This window comes from Numida meleagris, chromosome 11 (genome assembly GCF_002078875.1).
Source record: "Numida meleagris isolate 19003 breed g44 Domestic line chromosome 11, NumMel1.0, whole genome shotgun sequence".
Lineage (NCBI taxonomy): Eukaryota > Metazoa > Chordata > Aves > Galliformes > Numididae > Numida > Numida meleagris.
Window position 1 is genome coordinate 14,454,136 of NC_034419.1, and position 22,083 is coordinate 14,476,218.

The 22,083-nt window shown below is 46.9% G+C and overlaps 1 protein-coding gene across 1 annotated transcript in view; it reads right to left on the reverse strand.

Moving 5' to 3' along the window:
- Window positions 1-22,083, reverse strand: part of LRIG1 (leucine rich repeats and immunoglobulin like domains 1) — an 81,885-nt gene that overhangs the window by 11,047 nt on the left and 48,755 nt on the right. Inside the window, exons 4-11 of the mRNA XM_021409770.1 lie at window positions 19,286-19,423; window positions 18,098-18,241; window positions 15,883-16,026; window positions 14,782-14,925; window positions 10,126-10,269; window positions 6,716-6,796; window positions 1,887-1,958; window positions 534-605 (exon numbers count right to left, since the gene is read on the reverse strand). Of these exons, the coding sequence (XP_021265445.1) occupies window positions 534-605; window positions 1,887-1,958; window positions 6,716-6,796; window positions 10,126-10,269; window positions 14,782-14,925; window positions 15,883-16,026; window positions 18,098-18,241; window positions 19,286-19,423 (939 nt within the window). The remainder of the gene's footprint in view (window positions 1-533; window positions 606-1,886; window positions 1,959-6,715; window positions 6,797-10,125; window positions 10,270-14,781; window positions 14,926-15,882; window positions 16,027-18,097; window positions 18,242-19,285; window positions 19,424-22,083) is intronic.

Consider the following 22,083-nt stretch of genomic DNA (forward strand, 5'->3'; position numbering starts at 1 on the left):
GGAAACCAGGCAAGACTGGAAACAGTGTCTGATAACAGTGCAGAGCCCCAGCCTGGAGCACAAGCGGCAGCTCCGATAACACATCTGTATTTTTACACCAGGAGGCCGGATGACAAGTGGATGCAGTTCAAATGGTGCTATCGCTGAAATGTCAGTACTGTACGAGAGCCCTAACCATAGCTACAGCACAGGAGCAGATGGGCCACTGGGAATTAAATCTGTGACAGTGCGTGAAGGAGAGATGGCTAACAGGACCTGGGCTGGACTTCCTGAGTGGAGATGAATCATTACACAGATGCGAACCTGCTGGAAGAACCTGTTCTGACGATCTAATTTCACTCACTATTAAATTCAAGATGTTCCTGTGACAGCTACTCGTGTGTAAAAATACCCTGCAGAGGAGGACAGCTGGGAGGAGGAAATAAATGAACGGTAATGTGAATAACACCCCATTGGAAACAGCGTGCTACTTCTCACGTCCAGGGCAAGAAAGATCCACGCTCCTTAACGGTGTGTACAGTTGGGTCACTTACAGCTGCCGCAGGCTCTTCATCTTAGCAAACGCGTCTGCTTGGATCGAGCGGATGGCGTTATCCCCAAGGTTCCTGCAGAACACAACCAAAGGCAATGTGAACAAAAGGGATGTTATGGCTGGGACAGTCTCTCCATACCCGAGCGATGACTAGCAGCAAGTGAGGTTTTAACTGCTGGTTAAGAGCGCACGCGCTCGCAGCTCCTGGAAATGGGTTGCAAAACACGTTCATATTGAACAGGTAATGCCAAGCAATAGTAAATGAACCAAACATTCGGGAATAAATCACTAAGTCAGCCCATACCCCACTTTCTCACTACACTTTCTCAGTCTCAGCTACTTCCATCATCCATAGCTCAGAAATTCCTCAGCCCTCTCAATAACCAAAGATAGGCAGGAATGTCGTGTCCCAGGCCAGCCCTTCAACAAACGTGCAGAACGCTGATACTCGCACCGAGCAGCGTCTCAGAAGTTATTTGACAGTCACTTTGAGAGGGTATTACAGTGTTCAAAAAACACAGCAATATTTCCAAAAGAATGCGTTCTTAAAAGCTTCCCTCTCAACTACTGCTAACTAAAACAAAATTCACTTGTCCTCTGAAAAAGACAGTGCCGGATTTCGGGCTTGCATTTAATAAGCGAAGCGCAGGACAGACCAATGCCAACTCTGCTTGCAGAGGAAATCTCCTTACAGCATTAATAAGGGACCCATTAATGGGGAAGGTACCCCCGAGTCAGGCAGTCACTACATTCTCAGTGATCACAACGCTTCTTAACGACCAACAGTCAATGAAACACCGACAGCAGAATCACAGATACTTTCACATGTCTTAATTCAGAGAGGAAGCCATTCATGAGTCACTGCTGGAGTCATCAGCTTTGGAACACAGAAAAAAAAATTACAAGAGCGGCAGCCAAAATTTGCTTCTTGCAAATCGCTCTAAGGCAGTTGTGCTGAATGGGGATGTGCGGTGCCTGTATCATAAGCAGACATTTGCAACATGTGTCATTGCCTAGGTTTAGGAGGAAGTCAGGGCAAGGGAGGAAGAGAGCGAGCTCCATCTGAAATAGCACATTTTCATTGCCAGCAGCGTGCAAGTCAAGGCGATATTTATCCAAGAACAAACCAAAAAATTAAGAGCATGCAGATTTGCCATATGTTCTATAACTTTGTTCTGGCACAAAAAAAGGCCAAAGTTGAGGCAGACTTATAATGAGAAGGAAGCAGGTGGCCCCCACAAATGGACTGGCTTCTCAGTTTACAAAGACACTATTAAATTGCTAGCAGATCTCTCAGGCAGCTACTTTTGGCAGACCCCCCTTCCCAAACTCCGAGCCATGGTGGGTTACTCACAGGTGCTCCAGGGCCTCCAACCCTGAGAACGCTTTCTTGGCCACCGACTTGATCTTGTTTCCAAACAGAGTTCTGCAGTTTCCAAACATCCAGTGCCAGATAAACAGAAAGAAAACGGGGAGAGGGAGGCAGAAAAAGAAGGAACACAATTAGCGTGGCTTTATCTGATATACGCGCTCAGTGCAAGTCCCGGGAAATCTGAACTGCACGGAGATTAAGAGGGCTGAAGTACATTCGCTTTCCCACTCCTGAAATTAAATCCTTTTATCTGTGTTTGAATTTAATAGCGATGACAGCACAAAAGGGAATGTGCCATATCATGTAAAGAGGCAGGTTCGCTCCAGTGCCTGGAAACCAGCTTGCTGAGTAACAGAAGGTCCCCTCTACTCTTTGAAGGCTGGCTTTGGACAGGATTAAGTGCAATGACAGTTTAACAAGACTTTGGTCTCTTCCTGCATCACTTTTCATTTCTGACTTCTTCCCGCATAGTACAAGAGTGGCAGTCTCTCCCCTGCTGCTTGGCCTGCCTGGCCATCCACACACAAGGGCTGGGGCTGTCTCCTGGCAGCGTGCATGCAGCGCCCAACCAAAGTGAGTGCTGATCTCCCTCCTTGGCCTCTTGTACATACAACAGCAGAGCAGGATAATACAATAAATAAGAGCAGAGCAGTAATTTCAAGGGCCAAAGGGAAGAAGAGAAAAGGCAACGTGCAGAGAGACCTAAACAAGGAGCGTGCTTGCCTGCATCTGTGGCCACAGCCCGTTCCTGCCCACCAGCAGGAGAGGGATCATCAGTAGGCAAGAGCCAGCTGAGTGCCTGCAGCCCAGCTGGTGTTCAGAGTCTTCTACAAATACTGACCAGCGGTGACTGGTCAGGGTTCATACAGAATGGATGATCTCCTCAACTGTTTTACAGAAACATCAGCCAGTGTCATTAATTAGGAAATTCTTTCCTTCCCCAAGCTCCCTCTGTGTGAGGTTTATCTGCCAGGTGCATCTGTTTATCACTTCTTGCTTCTCGCGGCATCCAGTGCAAGCCATTGCTAACAGATCCAGGACTCAGACTGGCACATCGGGTGCTGCTTTCGACTTTTTCTTCAAGATTTTTCCTTCAAATATAGGGTGCAACCTATGTGCTAATAGGCCCTAGAACTACAATCATGGCACTGCTTGCTACCAGCTGTGGAAGGGAGGCTGGGGTAGAAAATGGAGCATGGGCGGCTGTCATATGAGCTCCTACCTTTGCCCAATTTCTGTGCAGATGCCACACTGGGCAGTAAGGAAAAATGAGGCTCATCAAGGCTCCAGACAGCTGCAACTCACTTTAAAAACAACGCTGTTCTAAATAACTAGTGAGCTTTGCTGAGCATTCTGATACAGCATCAAAATCAGAGCATCAGAGGTCCTATTTACTGCAAGAGAACACATAGCTCTATGTTCTGGGTAGAATACCGCAAGCACCAAAAGATGCATGCAATCACGGGTACCATAATTTACTAAAAGCTATCTTGTATTAATGAAAGCTTTGGAAACTCCATTAGAATGATTAATACAGTAAATAATTTACTGTATGCAAACTCTGGCCATATGGCTGCATCCATACACAGTGATTTCTGGAGCCATAATCCTAAATGAGTGCTATGCTGAGCTTGGATTTGATAACTGGAGATTTGTGTTTATTGTTTCCAGTAGATCTGAAATCACAGCATGGCTTGGGTTGGAAGGGACCCCGAGGATCATCAGGTTCCAACCCCCCCGCCACAGGCAGGGCCACCAACCTCCACATCTGGTACTAGACCAGGTTGCCATCTTTGAAAACCAGAGCTCTTGATTCTACCAACGTCTCCATCTGTGCAGAGGTAAGCAGCAAACCTGGTATTCTGAATACCCGCATCTATACTCCGCTCGTACAGGTGCAAACAACAACAACTTCATGGTTATACTGCAAGAAATCCAGACCGTACTGACAGTAACACCGTGCCCCAGCAAACTCATTCTGCCTTTCAAATCTCAAACAGCCACTTCTTGGACCCCGAAGCGGTTTGAACCCAGCAGCCCCTTCCGAGGGCCGTGGCACCCGGCCCCGCTGCCTGCCTGCTGCAATCCCGGCCGTGCTGCTGCGAGCAGAGCTGGGCGTGACTGCGCTCTCCCAGTGATTGCATAAGTGTAATTAGACGCCAGGCACGCAATTCATTCGAAAGCAGCGTTTTTCTCCTCCAGCCAGTTTTGCACCTGCAGGAAGATCTCGGTCACTGAGTGAGCCATCAAAAAAACCGGTTACACTGAGCAGCTTGAATAATTAGGGAACCGGTTGCTCCCCAGCGATTCCACTGATGCTTTTCATGCTTCGGTGCTTCTCGACTCCCTTTCTTGAAGAAACGTTTTAATTTAGGCCTGTGCTCTCCATCCTGGACAGCTTCATATATAATTCAGGGAAGGCTAAAGTGACTGGCCTCCCACCTCTCAGTTTAACACCTTCATTTCAGCGAACAACCCTCTCCCCGCTAAAGCCTTTCAGAGGCTAATCTGTGCCAGATCAAAGGGGAGCAGCTTTTAAGGCAATCTCCACAGAGCTGAGGTGATTATTAATTCATTGGAAGGTCTCCTCTGAAGTGCCCATTTATTTTTTGTATGCTAATGCATTTAAAGCCTATTGACGGTTTAAATACAGGCCTTAAATCAAGCATTGAAACGTTCTCTGTAGAGGCTGCTGTTTTACTTTATTTAAGAAAAAAACCCTGCCAGCAAGAATAATACTCACCTCAGCCTTAGATGAAATTACGACTTTGGGATTTAAGTGCTGATGAGCTAAAGCGGACCTGAACACACTGCTTCCAAAGTGAACAGTCCCTAGTGTGCCCAGAATGCTCTAGAATGAAACAATCTCATACTCGGAGGGTTTTTTCTGGCCATGCAGTCTGACTGACAACGAACGATCCCAGCACGGGTACAACCAGCAGCTTCTCTGCCCCGTGGCAGGTTTGCTGTTGTGTAACCAAACCTCTCCTGTTTGCCACAGACCAGCCTGGTCCGTGCACTGTGCCAGGCTACGGGGTTCGCTGCAAACTCAGCCTTCTTTACACGTGCACAAGCTCCTGCCACACACAGAACAGCAGGCAAAACCAGCCACCGTTCGGAGCTGCCCGTGCCCGATGACCAACGTCAGGTCAGGCTGGGCTGCTCCACCAGCAGTGACAGAGCTCTGCCCAGAGCTCCAAGCACGCGGCCCTGCCTGCTCTTTGCTCCATCCTGCTCCTCCTGGCCTCTGCCTGACCCTCACCACTCACCAGTGCTCATTCCTCCTGGTCACTGAGTCAATCCTTCTGCTGAACTCTTTCCCCCGGTGCTCTCCCCTCTGGCTGTTTCACTTTGCTGCTGCCATTTGCACCCAGCACTTCTAACACACCCAAGCATGCAGGACCACTGCTCTTACTCCCACGACAGTGGCCACATGGGAGCGATGCCCTGTGGTGATGTCCCAGCAGGACAGCGACCTCTCCTCTCTCGCGTCCTTTCCCCTGTCAAAGCAGCACTCCTTCCAGGCACAGAGCACTGCAGCCTGCCAGTCCCTCTGGACAAAGCCTCAGCTCCCACTGCCCCTCTGGCCACTCACGTGTGCTCACTGGTTTCTTCAGATAAACCAGAGAACTCCAGCAACATCAGCCAAAGACTCTCCCACCCACCACATCTGCCACCTCTGCTTTTTTTTCCTAGCAACTTGTGGGAAGATTTCCCAACTCATACACAGAAATTCCTACCGGCTTCCCTCCCTCCCACACATCTTCTTCCCCCCCCGCCTGCCCTCAAGTCCATCTCTGCCTCCTGCCTCACTTTACTTGTAGCTGCGACTTGCTTCCCCTCTCCTTTGACCCAGCGACTCCCCTCAACAACGATCCACTGCCATCTATGTCCGTGACTTCAATTTTTACTTCTCCATCTAAGCATTACGGCCCCACCAGTCCTGCACGGCTCTTCCCACTCCCCCAGGAGCCTCTAATGAGAACACGACAATATACCGCCTGCCAGGGTTCATTCTGGCCATCTGCTATCCATCGAGGTACTTTTACTGCACCTCTGGCTGTGCCATCCCAGCATCAGAGACAGCGTGATGGGAGGGTGCTGAGAACTTAAACAAAGGCAAGAGGTAATGATTAGAAAGACTCTTGGTTTGTCACAAGCCATCAGAGGCTTCCCCGACAGGGTTGATTTATATAACTGATTTCAAATGGAACACGAAACAAGCACAGACAGAGCAATGTGAAAATACTTGTGAAGGCCAAGCAAGCAATAAACATTTGCAAGGCGCATGCTTGCCTTAGGTTTCTTTTTATCTCTTTAAGAGCCTATGCCCCATGGTGCCTTTTATTGTCACTGCACATGGAAGCAAGCCCAAAAGATCACTCTCAGACAGAGTATCCCACAGAAATGAATCCTGCTTCAATCCTCTGCTGTAACAGGAAATGGTATGATTTTTCTCTGTTTATTGTTATTCGCTCCATCAATCAGTGGTTTGCTGAAGATTGCAAGGGGTCTTTTGTTGCTGTTTGATTTTGGAAGCAAAGAACAGTTGTGCTGAATCTTGTAGCTGAAAACAACCTAAGTTGCTCTCTCCCGTGTTTCAGAACTATGGTGCACGACACACAGTAAGCAACGGTCTCTGCTTTAAAAGCTCCAGAATTGCCTCCTATCTACAAAGCTACCATGTCTCAGATGCTCTCTGGATTTCGATCTTGTTCCAGGGGGAGGAAATCAGCATCAGAGAGGAGAGATCCACCCCCCGAGGCACACAACACAACTGCTTTGCAGAACTTCAAACCAGGGATACTCACAGCTTGCTCAGATTTTCTAGGCCTGTAAAGGCTCCGTTGGTGTCTTCTATTGTGCCCGAGATGTCATTGTGGTCCAGTTCCCTGGGGAGAGGACAAGAGAGAGCTCATAATCGGTGTCTAAGTCCTAGGGTCACCACTAAAAACAAACAAAAGAAAGTCTGAGAATGGCAAAGAGCTTCCCACTTTGCCGTAACAGTTATCAAAACTAGTGAAGCCCTGCAGCAAAGCCACACCAATCACTTTTTCACACTAAGGTGTTTTTTCCTGGCTGAACCCCTGGTACCGAGCCAACTGCTCCTTTTTAAAACACGTAGGGCTTAGTCCTTTTCTAATTGTGTTTATCCAAACAGAAAAATGAAGAAAAGAACGTACAGTCCCAAAACTAAATTGAAAGAACCGAACGGAACTGGTAGATAAGATGAGGCAAGGAGTCTCCTCCATCTGCATCTGAGTCTCTGATGGTGAAATTTCACTGCACTTAGATGGTGCCCACTGAAGGCAAAGGGAAGTATTGCTTCCCTTTCTCTCTCAATTTAAATTCCACCAGGACAGAGGATGTATTAAATCTGCACAGCCAGGGTTTAACAGCTGCCCTTAAATGCCACCATCGTGCATTCAGATAACTTTGGATATTCCTATGTCTACACGCATTTGCCTACAGCTTTATCTTAGGAAGACGATGGTGTATTTTCTACAAAGCTGCATTTTTTTCTGGCAATGAACTTGAAAGTTCAACAAAGGAAAGCACTATCATCGTTGTGCAAGCCAAACTCTGTGTAACCATTAAAAAAGAAAAGTTAGAATTCCTTTTCCAGAGCTAGCTTCTTTTGGCTTTCAAATTTGCCATCAATTATGAGAGTCAAAGGGGTCTGAAGAAAAACAAGCAGACAGAACAAACAGAAGGATCCACAAAAGCTGTTCAAACAGTCTGTTTAAAAATCCTTCCCTCCTGTGCTTTAATTCCAGCTAGCACTGAATACCCAGCAACACAGACAGAAATTTATCATTTCTAACGTTAAGTAAAAAAGAAAGAAAAAATAAATAGGCGTTGTTGGTTTTGTTACATCACTCTGATTTAAAACCTAGCAAAAACCAACAACAAAGCCAACTAAATCATCCAGATAACCCCTTGAACCCTCAGGTACTCTTTTCTCACCTTCTGAAGGCTAGAATCAGATCAACCTCAGCTGAAATATATCAAAATCAAAAAAAAAAGAAAAAGCTTTCTCAACCAAAGCCCTCTGCGTTCTTCAAAACGCCAGGCACAGGCATCGGGGTGTAACTCTTGGGATATAAGGCACCAACGCACGATAACAAGAGAACAAGAATAATAACTGCGCAGTCTGAATATTCACATGCTCCCCCTCAGCTGGGATGGGGCTGGGCTTGCTGCGTGCAGTACCGAAGCTGGCTGCAGCCCTTCTTGCTGTGGGGTGCGAACTAACGGTGTGGAAGGAGATGGCCCAAAGCCACAACTCCTCTTTCTCAGCTGCTTTCAGCGTGAGAGCCGAGCCCCCCGTCCCTAGGGGACGCTGCCCTCCGCCAGCATTACCGCTGGGTGTCAGGGTGATCTGTGGGTGCATCGATGCCAAAGGGATGGATGAAAACCCAGCACCTCAGTGGGGTACGGACACGGCAGGAGTTGCTTTGATGTGCTGACAGTTCCCGTGCTATCTAAGTGGGGCGAGGCAAATAGATCCTCCTGGAGCTGAGTTTCTACAGTTCCCCTCTGCTTGCCAAGCCAATGCCAGCTGTTCTGCCTGCCTGTTTTTTAAAGGCAAATCCCTTCTCCTGTTCAGTTCCACCGCTGGCTTCTGGTCTCTGGACCAGCAAACCCTTTCCCATGGCAAAGACAGCCTGGTGGGAACGGCCCATAGGAACTCTCTGACACGCACTTTTATTAATGGACTGCCACGCATTGTGCTTTCTTGAAAAAGGAAAAAGAAAACGGTATTGCTTGTTCATCCAGAGACAACTCAAAGGTTTAGTGTTAGAAAGGAGGAAAAAACCCTTCTCAACAAATGGGTGAAAATAAAGGAAAAAAAGAAAGAGCGGGGTACTTTGGCCCTGCTCTCTTTGTATTCCAACTCCTCTCCCAGCCCCTGTTGCCAATTTCCTATTCTTTCTGGCTGGCTGAGCTTGAATGCTCGCAGCCTTGTTAATCATTGTGCTGCGAGGTCTCTGGGCCTGACCTCTATTTGAATAGCTCCACATTTCAGCAGTTTCACACCCACCAAAGGCTCCCCAACAATGGGCCATAATTAAAGCATGCTCGGGTCTTTTTCACCAGGTGCAGGACCCAATAGGCCTTTCTCTTTATTAAATTAGAGCTCACTCACACACTCCTTCTCCTCCTCCCCCCTCGGTCCTAAACATAAAAGAGGCTCCACATTCACTGCAGAGCAAAGAGAAGGCCAGCTCCCCTTCCCTCCATTTCTCTTTGGAAACCTTTAGTTCCGGTCCTGACAGCTGCCTCAAAGAAGGCCCTTTCTGAATGCCCAGTGGCTGAAAGGCTTTCGTTTCATTTAAAAAAAAAATCAAACAAAACCTAAACTCACTTTCCTGTCACTTCCTCCACTGTGAACTTCAATAAAGGAGAGAGATGCAAAAAGTACTGTAAAGAGGGAAGAGATCTCTGTTCCCATTTCCTCTTAATTACTCAGACCATAATGGATTGCCAGAGGAATGGAGTATCAAAGAATGAAGTCAGCCTGCTGAACACAAGTGGCCTGGAGGCTCGGCCATGTGCTCTCATGGTACCCTCAGCAGCTTCCTGCTGCCGTGGTTGAGCCCCACACTTGGGTGCAGCTTCAAGTGTCGTTAAACTCCTGCTATCCAGAAGTAGAAGCAGATCCCAACCTCTGGATTTGTTTTGCCACCTCTTTTTCCTTCTCAACGCCATCTTTACCAAAACGATGTAGCAGCAAAAATACTTAATGGCACACTTGAGGGTGATATTCAAATTTTCAGCACTGTCGCTGGAAGGAATTATTCTTCATAGATTCTGGCCATAGAGTGAGCCAACAGAAATAGTCCTTTTCTAAGAACTTCAATTCAAGTCAGTATGATAGCAAGAGAATTCTGCTGTTAGCTGAACCTTAGGAATTTCTGCTTAGCTAGGCTACATTCAGGATCCTGTCCCATGTTCCTTTAACTTTACTTTGGGGCCCTCTCCTCTGAAAGCAGTCTGTAACACTGAGCAGTCCAGTTGCACTTCTCCTAACTACGTTAAAAACTGTGAGTTCACTGAACTTGACTGATGGGGTAAACACAAGAGAGCAGCACGCGGGGGAGTCTGCAGCTGAGGATGCAGGAGCCCAGAGAAACTGCAAAGGAAAACAGTTTGGCAGAACACAACCTGAGGAGGGAAGGTAGGCGTTGTGTTATCTAACAAGCAAGGAGCAACTTACAGGACACGCAGGTTTTTGAGTCCCTTGAAGGCACCTTCTGCAATATGATTGATGGAATTGTGGCTCAGCCGTAGTACATGCAGTCCTCCAAGGTCTGCCAAGCTTCCCTCGTCCAGCCTGGTGAGGTTGTTGTAAGAGAGTATTCTGGGGAGAAAAACAACAGCCCTTGTCATCCAACCAGTCTGTTCCAAACTCCTCTGCACCAGCCAGTGCCTGCCTCCCATCCCACAACAATCTCACAAGAGGCAGTGTATTCTGGGTGGATACATAACAGCTTGATTAGGAAATAGCGCTGCAGCCTGCAACTATTCCCAAACGATAGCATGGGGCAGCAGGCGTTTGGCACCCATCTGTGGGGAAGTCTTCTGAGCATGAGAGAGACTCCTCCAGAAATGAATCAGAGCAATAACCCAACGCAGATGCTGCCAGTTACAAGGGGAAGAAGCTACTCTTCCTCCACGGACTGTGTCTCCAAGTGAGGGCCTTGGGAGCACCACACCTCCTCAGCTCCCAGATGCGCAGGAGAGGTTTAATTCTGTAACACTCGGGTATCAGCAAGAGCTATCAGTCCTGGCTGTGTTCAATCCTCGCTCCATTTGGACATCCTCTGAGGACAAAGCAGCCCCCTTCCTTACACCCTACGAGGTGGAGGCTGACGTCAAACAGAAGGATTTGGAAGTTCACACGCGCTCTTGGCAGCATCCAGACTTCAGCCTTCAGGAGGTGCCTTATCGTTCTGCACTTGTGCGCAGCAAGCCCCAGGCACCTGGGTGTGGGTGCCTCCACAGCCCGCTCCACCCCAGCCTAGAGCCAAAAGCATTTCACCAAGAGGCAATTGAATGCTTCCTTTCATGCACAGGAAGGAGGTATCCGCTGCAGAGCAGCTGCCTTCCCTCCTGCTCCCCTCTGTCAAGGAGTGTAGAGTCTGTGTGAAATCATCTCCGCTTACAAGTGAATAATATTGGAGGGTTGCTTTTTTTTTTTTTCCTCTCCTTGTTTCCCCATTGGTTTTATTCTTTCTTTCTGCATTCAGATGCATCCTCCTACTTACACTTTCCCAAGCTTCTCTCTCAAAAAAGCGCAATTGCATAGGATTTTAGAAAATACCTTAGTGAGTTGGGAGCATAAGTCCCTCCAGAAATCGTGAGGCTTTGGACTGCTAACTTCTCAAAAAAAGTGGAGTGCTGCTTTGTACAAGCACTGAAATCCTTCATTGTACAGGCAAAAAAATCTTCCCACTGAGTTCCAAACCTCCAAATTCCTTTTCTAGTCCTTCCTGTTAATGAGCCTGCTTCAAAAACGTGTCTAAGGCTTGCATAAAAATCACCGAAAAGCCAAAACCTAAGTCAAAACAGGCACATGCTCTGAAGCACTGAGTGTCATTTACTTGGCAAACGAGCTGTCTATCTCTTAGCTGTGTGAGTGGGCAGAGGGCAAGCTTTGGAAAAAATTCACCAAAGATTAATGAGTTTGAAGAAGGTATGGGACAACATTCCTAAAGAAGTTGTAGTGTTAGTTATGAAGAACTGGCATCTGGTCAAAATTATGTCCTCACCTGCGATTAAAGAATTTGGCTTAAAAAAAAAAAAAGCGTTCAAAAGTAATTCTAAACCTGGCTGAGGAAGAAAATATTTCCTTTTGATTCTACACAGAAGGGTTCCTGCTGCAACTGGTGAAAGCATGTTCCCATCCGTTCCTCCTGACGTCGCCTCAAGACGGATGGGCAGCAGCAGGCAGCAGGGTCTGCCTCAATGGCTGCAGCCAGATGGAACGTTTCAGGAGTGAATGCACCTGCCGCTGGCCTCCTTCAACACATACGGCCTCCGCTTCCTCCAGTGGGAAAGGCCAATTTGTAAAAGAGTGCGCTTTGCTCCTTGGCAGTTTGGATGATCTGGGTTGAGAGAAGTCAGCAGGTCCCTGCTGCTGCCCCTTCTCATCTCCCTACCAGCGGGAAACCACAGCAACAAACAAGTGGAAATGTTTTGCCCACGCGGCCCTTCGGGCCTGGCACAGAAGTGGGTGAGTGGCTCAAAAAGCAGCATGCTGAAGTGATGCACAAAGCAGTTAGCCAGAAACGTGTTGTGCAGCTGCAGCTCCTGCTGCCAGCCAGTTCTGGAGCAGGTACGTCTAACCCACGTCACTCCCACTGATGGAACGATAGGTAAGAAGTGAGACTTCTTCATCTTTCTGAATAAAAAGACCCAGAAGCCAATTCATCCTTTAGTTCTGATGAAATCGTACGCTCCTGCAGTGGATTCTTCCATTATATTGATGCCTTAGCACCTGACTGGTGAATACGATCAGCCCTCTCCCACACCCACAAGAAGGCAAGCGCTCTCCTTTCTTGTTAGGTTTTACATCAAACCAGAGACTTGAAGTCATGTTGTCTCACAATAACTGAAGGGCAGACAAGTCACCCTTCGGGTGATCACCTCTTCCCTCACCACAGGTAAGCAGAGGTCTGGCCAGCTCTCCTTTCTTCAGTCAAGGACTTTGAAATTAATTCCCTGTGCAACCACAGGCAGTGTTTGCTGATAACTGAAACCCAGCAGATTTAGCAATAGGGGAGATGAACAAGGATCTTTTAGTAAGAGTGTAACATACACGCTCAAAGAAGCACACGGAGACAGCTTAGGTGTATCTACTGCTTCCTTTCCTCACTCTTCAATTTCAGAGCAGGCCTCTCCTACAAGTACTCTTTTGCTGTGGGAGTTTCAGTTATGAGTATCTGATGGCTCTCTGCAGCAGCCTTACCCTAAAGGCAACACCTGCAACAGCCTGTAATACTTTGCAGAGATGTGTGCTAACACCCACATAATCGCCTCTCCAATCTCAGCTGATGTCGTTGTCTCTGGCCTCACACCAGCACAATCCTGCCTGTCGGGCCGAGCGTGCCTCAGTGCCTCCTACCACCTCCACCAGGCTTTTCCCAAACCTGCTCCATTCTGCACCAGAGCAAGTGAGGCCTTCCTGCACGAGGGTTCCATGGTTACTGCAGATGAGTGCCTCTAAGCCAGAACAGCTCACCACTGTCTGCATGAGATCCCAATCCATTCTGGACATATAATGACCCAGCACCGCGTGCAACTTCTCAGCTAAACCTGAAGGGTTTGCAAAGACAATGTCAGGTAGAAGAGACGAGCATGGTTCTCCCTAAAGGAGCTCTGATGTAAGCTCTGCAAGATGCAGATGGGACTTGCCCATTGCACTGGAACTCACGCTGAAATAGAGCTTCAACACAGCTGCTGGATATTGGATCCCTGAGAGCAGGAAGTTCCCGGAGCTCCACGATTACAGCAGTGTAACGATCCGAATTTGGCTGTTCCAGGGATCCAGCCGTGAGTGCCTTGGAAATGTAGACTCCCCTTTTCTGATGCTTCAGATTTAAGCAGGTCATGGAGCACAGTTCTGTTTCTGATCCATTGCCTTGAAGATTTCTGCACTGACGCTGCCTTAACCTAGTAAAATATCAGCTGCTGATCTGCACATGAAGAAACTGTAGCTGTCTGCAGCACCAGGCCAAGCAAAAGAACCCTTCAGGCATGGACAATTTCACAACAGTTTGAAAAATTAGTTAATCAAACAATCACATATGTATTCAACTAACAACAAAAATATTTCCCTGTGCCAAAAGAAAAATCCACATCTGAATGAATAATTTGGGTTTAACAGAATATCATAGTTGGTCAGCGCGCAACAATATTTATTCAAGAGCTTCTAAACTTAGTGGAACCACATGTGTCAGGACCAGCTAACTTTGAATCCACATCCCAAAGATGAGGGACTCACAGCTGGATGGGCAGATAGAGACCTGCAGTCTGAGTCCTGAGCAAGCCACTGAAAACAGCGAGCTCTGTGCTCCTTGGCAGATAGGAGAATCCCTAACAATATTTAACAAGAGATTTCCGAGCATCAAGCAGAATGAATTACAGTTCCACTAACCACATGTGTCAAGTCCTCTGGAGAAAAAAAGTGAATCTATCCACAGTCCCACCGAGGGGATGACAGCTACTTCTGTAAATACTGCAAACATCCATGTGTGTCTCTTCAAAAAGGCATTAAGCAGTGCCACAGACCCCAAAGACACCCTCTGTGGGGCTTTCCGCAACAGCAAGGGTTTCTTTCATTTATCAAAGAGACCATATTCACAGCTGGAAATCTCAGGAGAGCAAAGCCAATGCATTTACTTCTCAACAACTGAATCCTACAGGAAGGGTAAAGTGTAAATAAGAGAAAGAAAGAGAACTGCCTTTAAAGAGCCAAATGTCCACTAGCTAAAAACAAGACTGCTCTTTGTAAATACAGAGGACAAAGCAAAACTTCCTTCAGGCTGTACAGTGATACAACAAGCAGCATGTGTCTCCGAACTAGCTAGATGAAAAGCGCTGGTAAGCCACAGGTCACAAACTGCCCAGGTTTTTCAGCACTGCATACTTTCAGTCAATTCTAACCTTCGTTTCTGCTGCAGAGGTATTTTAAACAGGTGCTCTGAAGGTCATAACATCATGAATGACAAGGGCATCGCTTAGAGGCCGCGGTTCCTGCATTTCTACATGTTTATACATTGGAAGCTGTAGGAGTCCTTACTCCTCTTGCCTGCCAGCATTACATGAGCATCAAATTCTGACTGGACAGCCACAATGGGAAACAACTTACAGCTCATGCAGCTTCTGACAGAAGCTCCAGCCGTCAGGGTTGATGCGGGATATGGAGTTGTTACCGAGGTGAAGCTGGTGGAGAGATGAAAGGCCATAGAGCGAGCCGCTGTTTACTTCTGTCAGGCTGTTATAATCCAGGTGCCTGTGGTGAAAAATTGGAAGGAATTGACAGATGTGCAGCGCTGATCAAGTGCTGAAGAATTTCAGAAAATGAAGAATCTCCAACAAGGGTTGGTATTTTAGCTATTCCTGCACACATTTCTACATATCTATGTGGATACACCCAAGCGTAGGCATTTCCTGTGCAAGTGAGGGATAGAAATTCAAGGGCAACACAAGGGAAAGATGTAAGGTCTTCACTTAGCCCAAAGCCCTCTACCATATGCAGCCCCACAGAGCCTCCCAGTACAAAGGCAGAACACTCTCTGCCACCAGCACGCAATCGCAAGCTGCCAAGCCGGTATGTTCTGAGGGCTTAAAGCCCAGAACGAGGTGTGACTGCAGAGGTACGCTCCACTGCATGTAAATTGGGCTTAAAGCATCCCATTCAAGTTTGTATTTGCAGAGTCTCAGTTGCGTGACAGCAGCTTCCAGAAACATACTGCCTTGATCACTTGTGACTTTGCAAACACAGCTGAAAACCAATCCTGTTGCAAGTTTCGAGCATTTCTCTGCAATGACTGTTGTATTTGCTCTCTCCTATGGAAAGAACGCATCACTGAGATTAAACCAGCTTAGTTTCTAGGTTTCCCCAGAGGCAGAATAATCAGGTCTGCAACACATAGTTTCCATGTATCAGTTGAAAGAAACGTACAGGAGCCAGATGAACTTTTATTTAAAGCTCAATTGAGAAGTTACCGAATGTTCAAACTGGTAAACTTACAAATGAATACTGCCACAGCTTGAAAGACAGGATTTTTTATTGAACACCTGGCAGAGCAATGAGTTGACAGTGGGTCAACTTAACAAAGGCTGCTGCACATGGGACACAGAAAGAAGCATGAGGACTGGCACCAGTACCCACAGGCTAAATAGAAGAGCACATTTACAGGTGAAATCTAGGCTGTCTGAGAGGAAAGAACACAGCTTTCCAACTTACAGAACTTGCATCTTGGCCAGCCCCCAGAAAGCTCCGTCGGTCAATTTGCTGATGTTGTTGCGCTGGAGTTTCAGGACTTCCAAGCTGTCCAGTCCCTGGAACGTCAAGCCTTCAATCAGGCGGATGCGATTCCGGTTCAGCTCCCTAAAATTGCCAAAGCCATACAAGTATATTAAATCCCAGTCCTTTCTCACAAAATCATCTGTGCAGCACACAATGGGGACAGCAATGCCAACAACTCCTCCATCAACAGTTCCCAGGAGAGAGCAAAGCGCACCGGAAACTTTCAATCCCAGAGCTAGCCTGGGAAGTCAGCTGGGCGTCATCTGTTAAATAAACTCACCCTGGGACAGACTTTCACTACAGAGAAATAACAGAGACAGTGCTGCAATTCCTCTTCAACCCTCTTTTCCCTGAGTATCTTTTAAGCCATTTATCCTTTTCACCAATTTTCACACCATTTGAACAAACACAATGAGACATCAGCATTTTTTTTTTTTCATTACAACGCAGGGTTTTGCAGGACTTTTTAACGGCCCTGTAAAAATGTGCTCTGAAACAAATGGGTGCTGTATGAAGCCCAAGTGGAAGTTTTATGGCAAAGTTTGAAAAGAAAGCTCTCAGTTCCCTTGAAAAAAAAAAAAAAAAGATCTTGTTTTTTTCCTTTTATAAGAAACTAATAAAGACTGAAGCAACTTGTTTCCAGTAATAAGGCAGTCTCAGTATTCTGTCTATACAAAAATCTTCAGCTTGCTTTATTAAATTTCTTTTTCTCCACTGGGTAAGGGAGAAACTCTAAGTCTTGGAAAGACCTCCCAAGACACCCCCCCCTCCCCCCCCCAAATAATGATGTGAACACCATCACAGCGTTCTTCACCAGCCCATGATGAAGCCTACAACACCAGAAATTGTTTTGGAAAAAATGAGGAAGATGTGAACTTCAAGCTTATTTAGCTGCATTAAAAAAAAACAATGCTGAAGTTGCGCTGAAGTTGAAAGTAACTAAAGTCATGTAAGCAACTAGGAAGTTTTCAGTCACAAGGACTGCTGCCTGAATATACTTCCTAGACTATTACTGAACTATGCTTTGCCAGAAAAAGAACTGTACACAACAGATTCTACAACACATCAAGTCTGTATAAATTGCTATTCATTCCTGTTTATCTATAGGGTAAACAACCAGCTGTGAGACTGTCTTAAGAGTCTAAGAAAACCAATCACTCTGAATTTCAGTGAAAACACAGACGGAGTTGACCCTCAGTTTATTACACTTTTGCACACAGCGCAAACACAGTGCGTTGCAAGCTCTCAGCTAACGGACAGCAACTTCCAGCTGAGAGGCAACAGACTCTTAAGATGCTGCTGTGCTACTCAATCCCAAGCTGACTATGAATCCTACACATACGCAAGCACAAACGCACATCCATCATTAGGCACAGCTTAAGGATCTGGCTCTCCGTCAAAAGGTTGCCGTGTAGAGGTGCGAGTTCCAACAGCCTTTGTGGAGTTTCTGTTAATAGACAGAGGCTGAACTTTCGCCTATCAAATGTGATGGAAAAACTGCACGAGGCCTCAGGCTGGGACCGTTCCTCCAGCAGAAAAAGCAAACGGGAAAAGCTCACCCATTAGAGCTGCTATTTGCCATAAAGCATATTTATAGCTGCAGATGTCCGTGCGTCTCCACGCAGCTCCTGCCACGCAGACTGCAGGCAGGACAATAATGATGTGTGTGTTAACTCATCTAGAGTGTTACTTTCTCTGCCCAAATACCACCGCACAGTTTAACGACCTTCCGTCATTGCTTTTTTATTGCCACATAAAGATACCTGTGTGGTCTTGAAAACCTAACACGGTGGCTGAGCTCTGTCACTCACAACAGACACATCTTCCAAACCTCACTTGCGCCAGACACCAGCAGCTTTCAAGAGAACGGACTTGTTTTATGCTATCAACGCACAAGATGCTGCTGTTTGCTGCAGCATCCATCCCCTCCCACTTCACCAAAAGAATGGCCTGAAAAGTTGGGAGATAGAGGAAAAAAAGGACCCTCTCCCAATGTGTTTTACTAGGTGCTGGCAGAGGACTGCTGCGCAGAACGTTCTAAGTTTCACAGACAGTGGGTGAAGAAGGGTGACGTTTGGTGCACGTATCCCCAGGGACATTTTGTCTCCATAAAGAAGGGCCGAGCTTAATTAAAGCACACATTTCTACTCACAGTTGTGTCAGCCTGGGCAGCCTGAATGCCTTGACAGGAAGCTGAGTGATCCTGTTTTTACTCAGACGAAGTGTTAGCAGGGACCGTGACAGACTATCAAAAGCACCAGGCTCCAGGGTGCTGATTCTGTTGCTCCCCAGGTAGCTGCAATAAATCACAGCAGAAAAATGAACAGTTCTGTCAGAAATCTCCTTTTTATCAGCATTCAGTTGGTCTCCAGACAGGCTGGTGGAATCACAGAGGTGGTTTCGATTCAGTTGGATTTCTGGCTGCACAAAAAGCACAGCGCCTTTCCCAGAGCCACACAACAAAGGTGGAGATGTGCCGTGCTATCTCCGAGACCTCCTCCATACCCTCCTTCTGCACAAAGTTTGGAGTGGAAGCCAGAAACCAGAGAGCACTGCAATGCAAGATGACTCCATCCATTCCCCATCTCTTAAGATTCTTCCCTCAGCATCTGTCCCAGGGCTCCTTCTTTCTTGGACTCTGCTCTTAGCCACAGAGGCTGTTCCTACAGGTCAAAGGACAAACATCGGGTACAACACGTACCCTCTCCTATCTTCTTACAACCAGGGGCAGAAACTTTTGTGCAAACTTTAATGCAAACAGATCATCTGTGTGCACCTTTTCAAAGGTATCTAGAACAGTTTTTTGTTTCCTTGAATAGGGAAAAACCTCTACAGGGAGGGCATTACTCTGCTTCACCCCCTGCTTTCATCAAATTACCAAGAAGAGATTTCTGTTCTTAACATTCAATAGCCACTTTAACTGTAATGACAAAATAATCCTTCTTCCCTTCCCTCTTCCAGATGCAAATGGGCCAATCTGGGAAGCAGTGAGGACACTAGGGAAGAAATGCTGCTTTGCAGACAGCGGCTCCAGCTTCTAGGTCTTCAGCAAAAAGACACCCACACCTGAAGGATACACTCTAACTTTCCTCTGCTGCAAGGTTCCTATACAACACAAGTAATATTTTGCATTCTTTACAGGTATGTTAGAAGACAAAACCAAAAAGCTCAATGAATAACCTCACAGTGGGGACAATCTGATTCTCCTTTGCCCTTAAAAAACTTACAAATAACCCCGCGCTTTTTGTGTTGTGCCTTTCCCTTCTTTTAAAAGAAGTTTGAGGCCCTTTCCTCTGCTGTGGTAACTCAACAAAAGCCGTTCCCAACAAGAGAAACTCACAGCTCCTTTATGTGAAGTCCCTGTGGAAAGCAGCCGTTTCGGATTTCCGTGATGTCATTGAAACTCAGGTCCAACGTTTCCAGGGCAACGTAGGGCTTCAGTTGACTTGCTTCAATGCTGCGGATCCTGTTGTGATGCCTGGAACGGTCAGAAGGAGAAATGGAGACAATTGAGTTCTCTCGGATAAACAAGAAGAATATCTGAAGCTGCAGCAAGCCAGTAGGTTGGCCACTGAGCTCACACACAGCGATCTGAAGCGCATCTCTAACACACATCACAGAAATCCATGCCAGAGATAACTTCCCTGACCCCCATGTTGTTCCTATGACTAGAAGGAGCAGGACATGTGGAGGTTTCTGGGCACTTTTTCTGTCACTGCCAGTGCTTTACACAGATGATGGGTTTTTCAGAGCTGTCTGCAGAGGAAACACATAAATACATAGCATCTCAGAAAAAGTTACAAAATACTGCTTCCCTAATTCCTAAGGGCCGTTCTGAAAACCCTCAGCTCTAGACTACATTACAGTGATTTGTAATAACACAGAAACACTGAACGAGGGCTCGTTATTGCAAACGTTTCCTCATCTTTCGCTACCTTTGACCCAGTGCATGATCAGGGTGACTGCAGCACCACGTGCTCTGCCCAGGCACTCACTTTGGGAGCAGAACCTGTAACAACCACCTACATTCGCTGTTTCATCAGCAGCACTGATCGAAGGACTCCATCTAATGCTTTTCTTTAGAGAAAGTACTGCAAGCTGCACTTAGGATTTCCACAGCCATCAAACAGTTCACTACCTCCAGACCTCATCCAGACTCAATAAGACCTAGCAAAAATCCCCCATCCTTTCCTCTGATTCCTTTCTGGCCTATATCAGTGCAGAGAACAGTAACCAATTAAAAGAAAATACATGGCGCATTAGTCACAAGAAGCAGAGCACGTGTCTGATGTGAATTTAGACCAGTCATTGATATTCCTGGCAAGGCTGAGAGCGAGGCACTCCAAATAGAGGCGCTCACCAGACACTTGAGAACTTGCTGAATAATAAGAGATAGCAGAGTGGGTTCTGACAAGTACCATGGCTTGATCAGGCTGCCTACCTGCTGCACAGCCAGCAGAGACAGCCACCAGTGAATGCATTCCCAAACACAAACCGGGATGCCCCAGCTCTCCTGGCAAAGCATCAGCTCACTTCAGCAGCTTCATGCCCCATGAACCTGGCAGAGCCTTCGAGGCACTGGGGAGCTGCTCTCCTCCTGCCTCGGCCCCGCTCAGGCTGTCCCAGGTGCTGTGACGAGCCCCCTGCAAAGAGCCTCTTCTCCCAGAAGGAAATACCCACAGCACGTGGCAAGGGTCCTGCTCCCCAGAAACTCACAGAGACACTGCTTGGATTAAAAGGTTGAAATGCCCCTTAGTGAACGCAGTGCAGGCTCACAAGTCATTAAGAACAAATTTTACACCGCTACAGCAGTGCGCTGCTAATATGGTGCAAAAAGGCCCTAGGAAAATCAAAGAGAAGCCGTAACTTATGCCCCCAAACTGGTTAGCACATGGGTTACAGGCACACTGGCTGTGAACAGGCAGAAAAGGCAGTGATGTGGCTGCTATCCAAATGACCATATTCCTTAACAGCAAGGAAGGAGGACTGAATTTTCACATCCACAGCACGTAGCAGAGCAGAGCTCCAGTGAATTTGTTAGTAGCGTGATTAAAATACAGGAAAACTCACTAGATCCACATTTTTGTGACCTCCATAAACCGAACGCGTGGGTAAGGGAGATTTCCATCAGGACCAGTTTATGTTGCAAAACGGCAACGTTCAAAAATTTCAAATCTTTTTTCCTACCCAAAACAAGAGAGCGCAACAAATGAGCACGTGTGACCTGGTTCAGGGAAGTACCTCGGCGCAGACCTAAGTGAAAGCAATCCCCAAACATGTTCTCTGGAGTTCTGCTGAAGCAGCGGCTGCGAGTTCAACTCTGATCTCATCTGGGCTGCGATGGCCGAGTTGAATCTGGCTGTAAATTAACAGGAAATGAAGGCTTGTACAAATGAACATGAAGAATCTATAAATTACCTGACAATTCCCACACAGGGCAGCTAAGTCTGTAAGGGAGCGAGAGCACCGAGTGAGTTTGGACATGAAATGCTCTTCAGAAGCCAATGTTATTTTTTTGGAGTATTAGTATTTCTGTGCTTCAGTTACTCAACGTATATCCAGTCTGCCTGCCAGAGCTCCCAGCCCTTCCCAAAGGACAGAGTTTCAGAAAGGAAGAAAAGGGCAGAAAAGAACTGTATTAATCGAGCCATGTTTGCAGTTTCCAGGTGCCTTCCGTCCATCTGCATCTTGCTTTTCTCGTGCTACAGCTGGCAGATGAGACGGATGCATCATTTCACGCAGGAATAAACCAGCCTTCATTCTCTGCCCCTCTCCATCTCCTTCAAACATGGGCTGGCTCCAAACGGAACGCTCAGCTCCAAGCAGCATCCCGGCCAGCCCCAGCTGGGGAACGTCAGACAGTTTGCTGCAAAGCACTGCGCTCTCTTCAAACAAAACCAGCCCCACTGACTTTTGCTATACACAGCATATGATACGAATGCAACATCGGCCAAACCTTTCACTAGCTTGATTACATTTTTTTGTTCTTTCAGGAAGAGCTAAAATGTGATTTAACCCTTCCTGTTGCTACTTGGTTCCTTTCAGTTTGTCTTCCCTTGTTCCCAATCCCACCATGAGGGTACTTCATAGAAAAAAGACAAGTAATAAAGCTATGATAGCCTCTTTCCTTTAGCACTG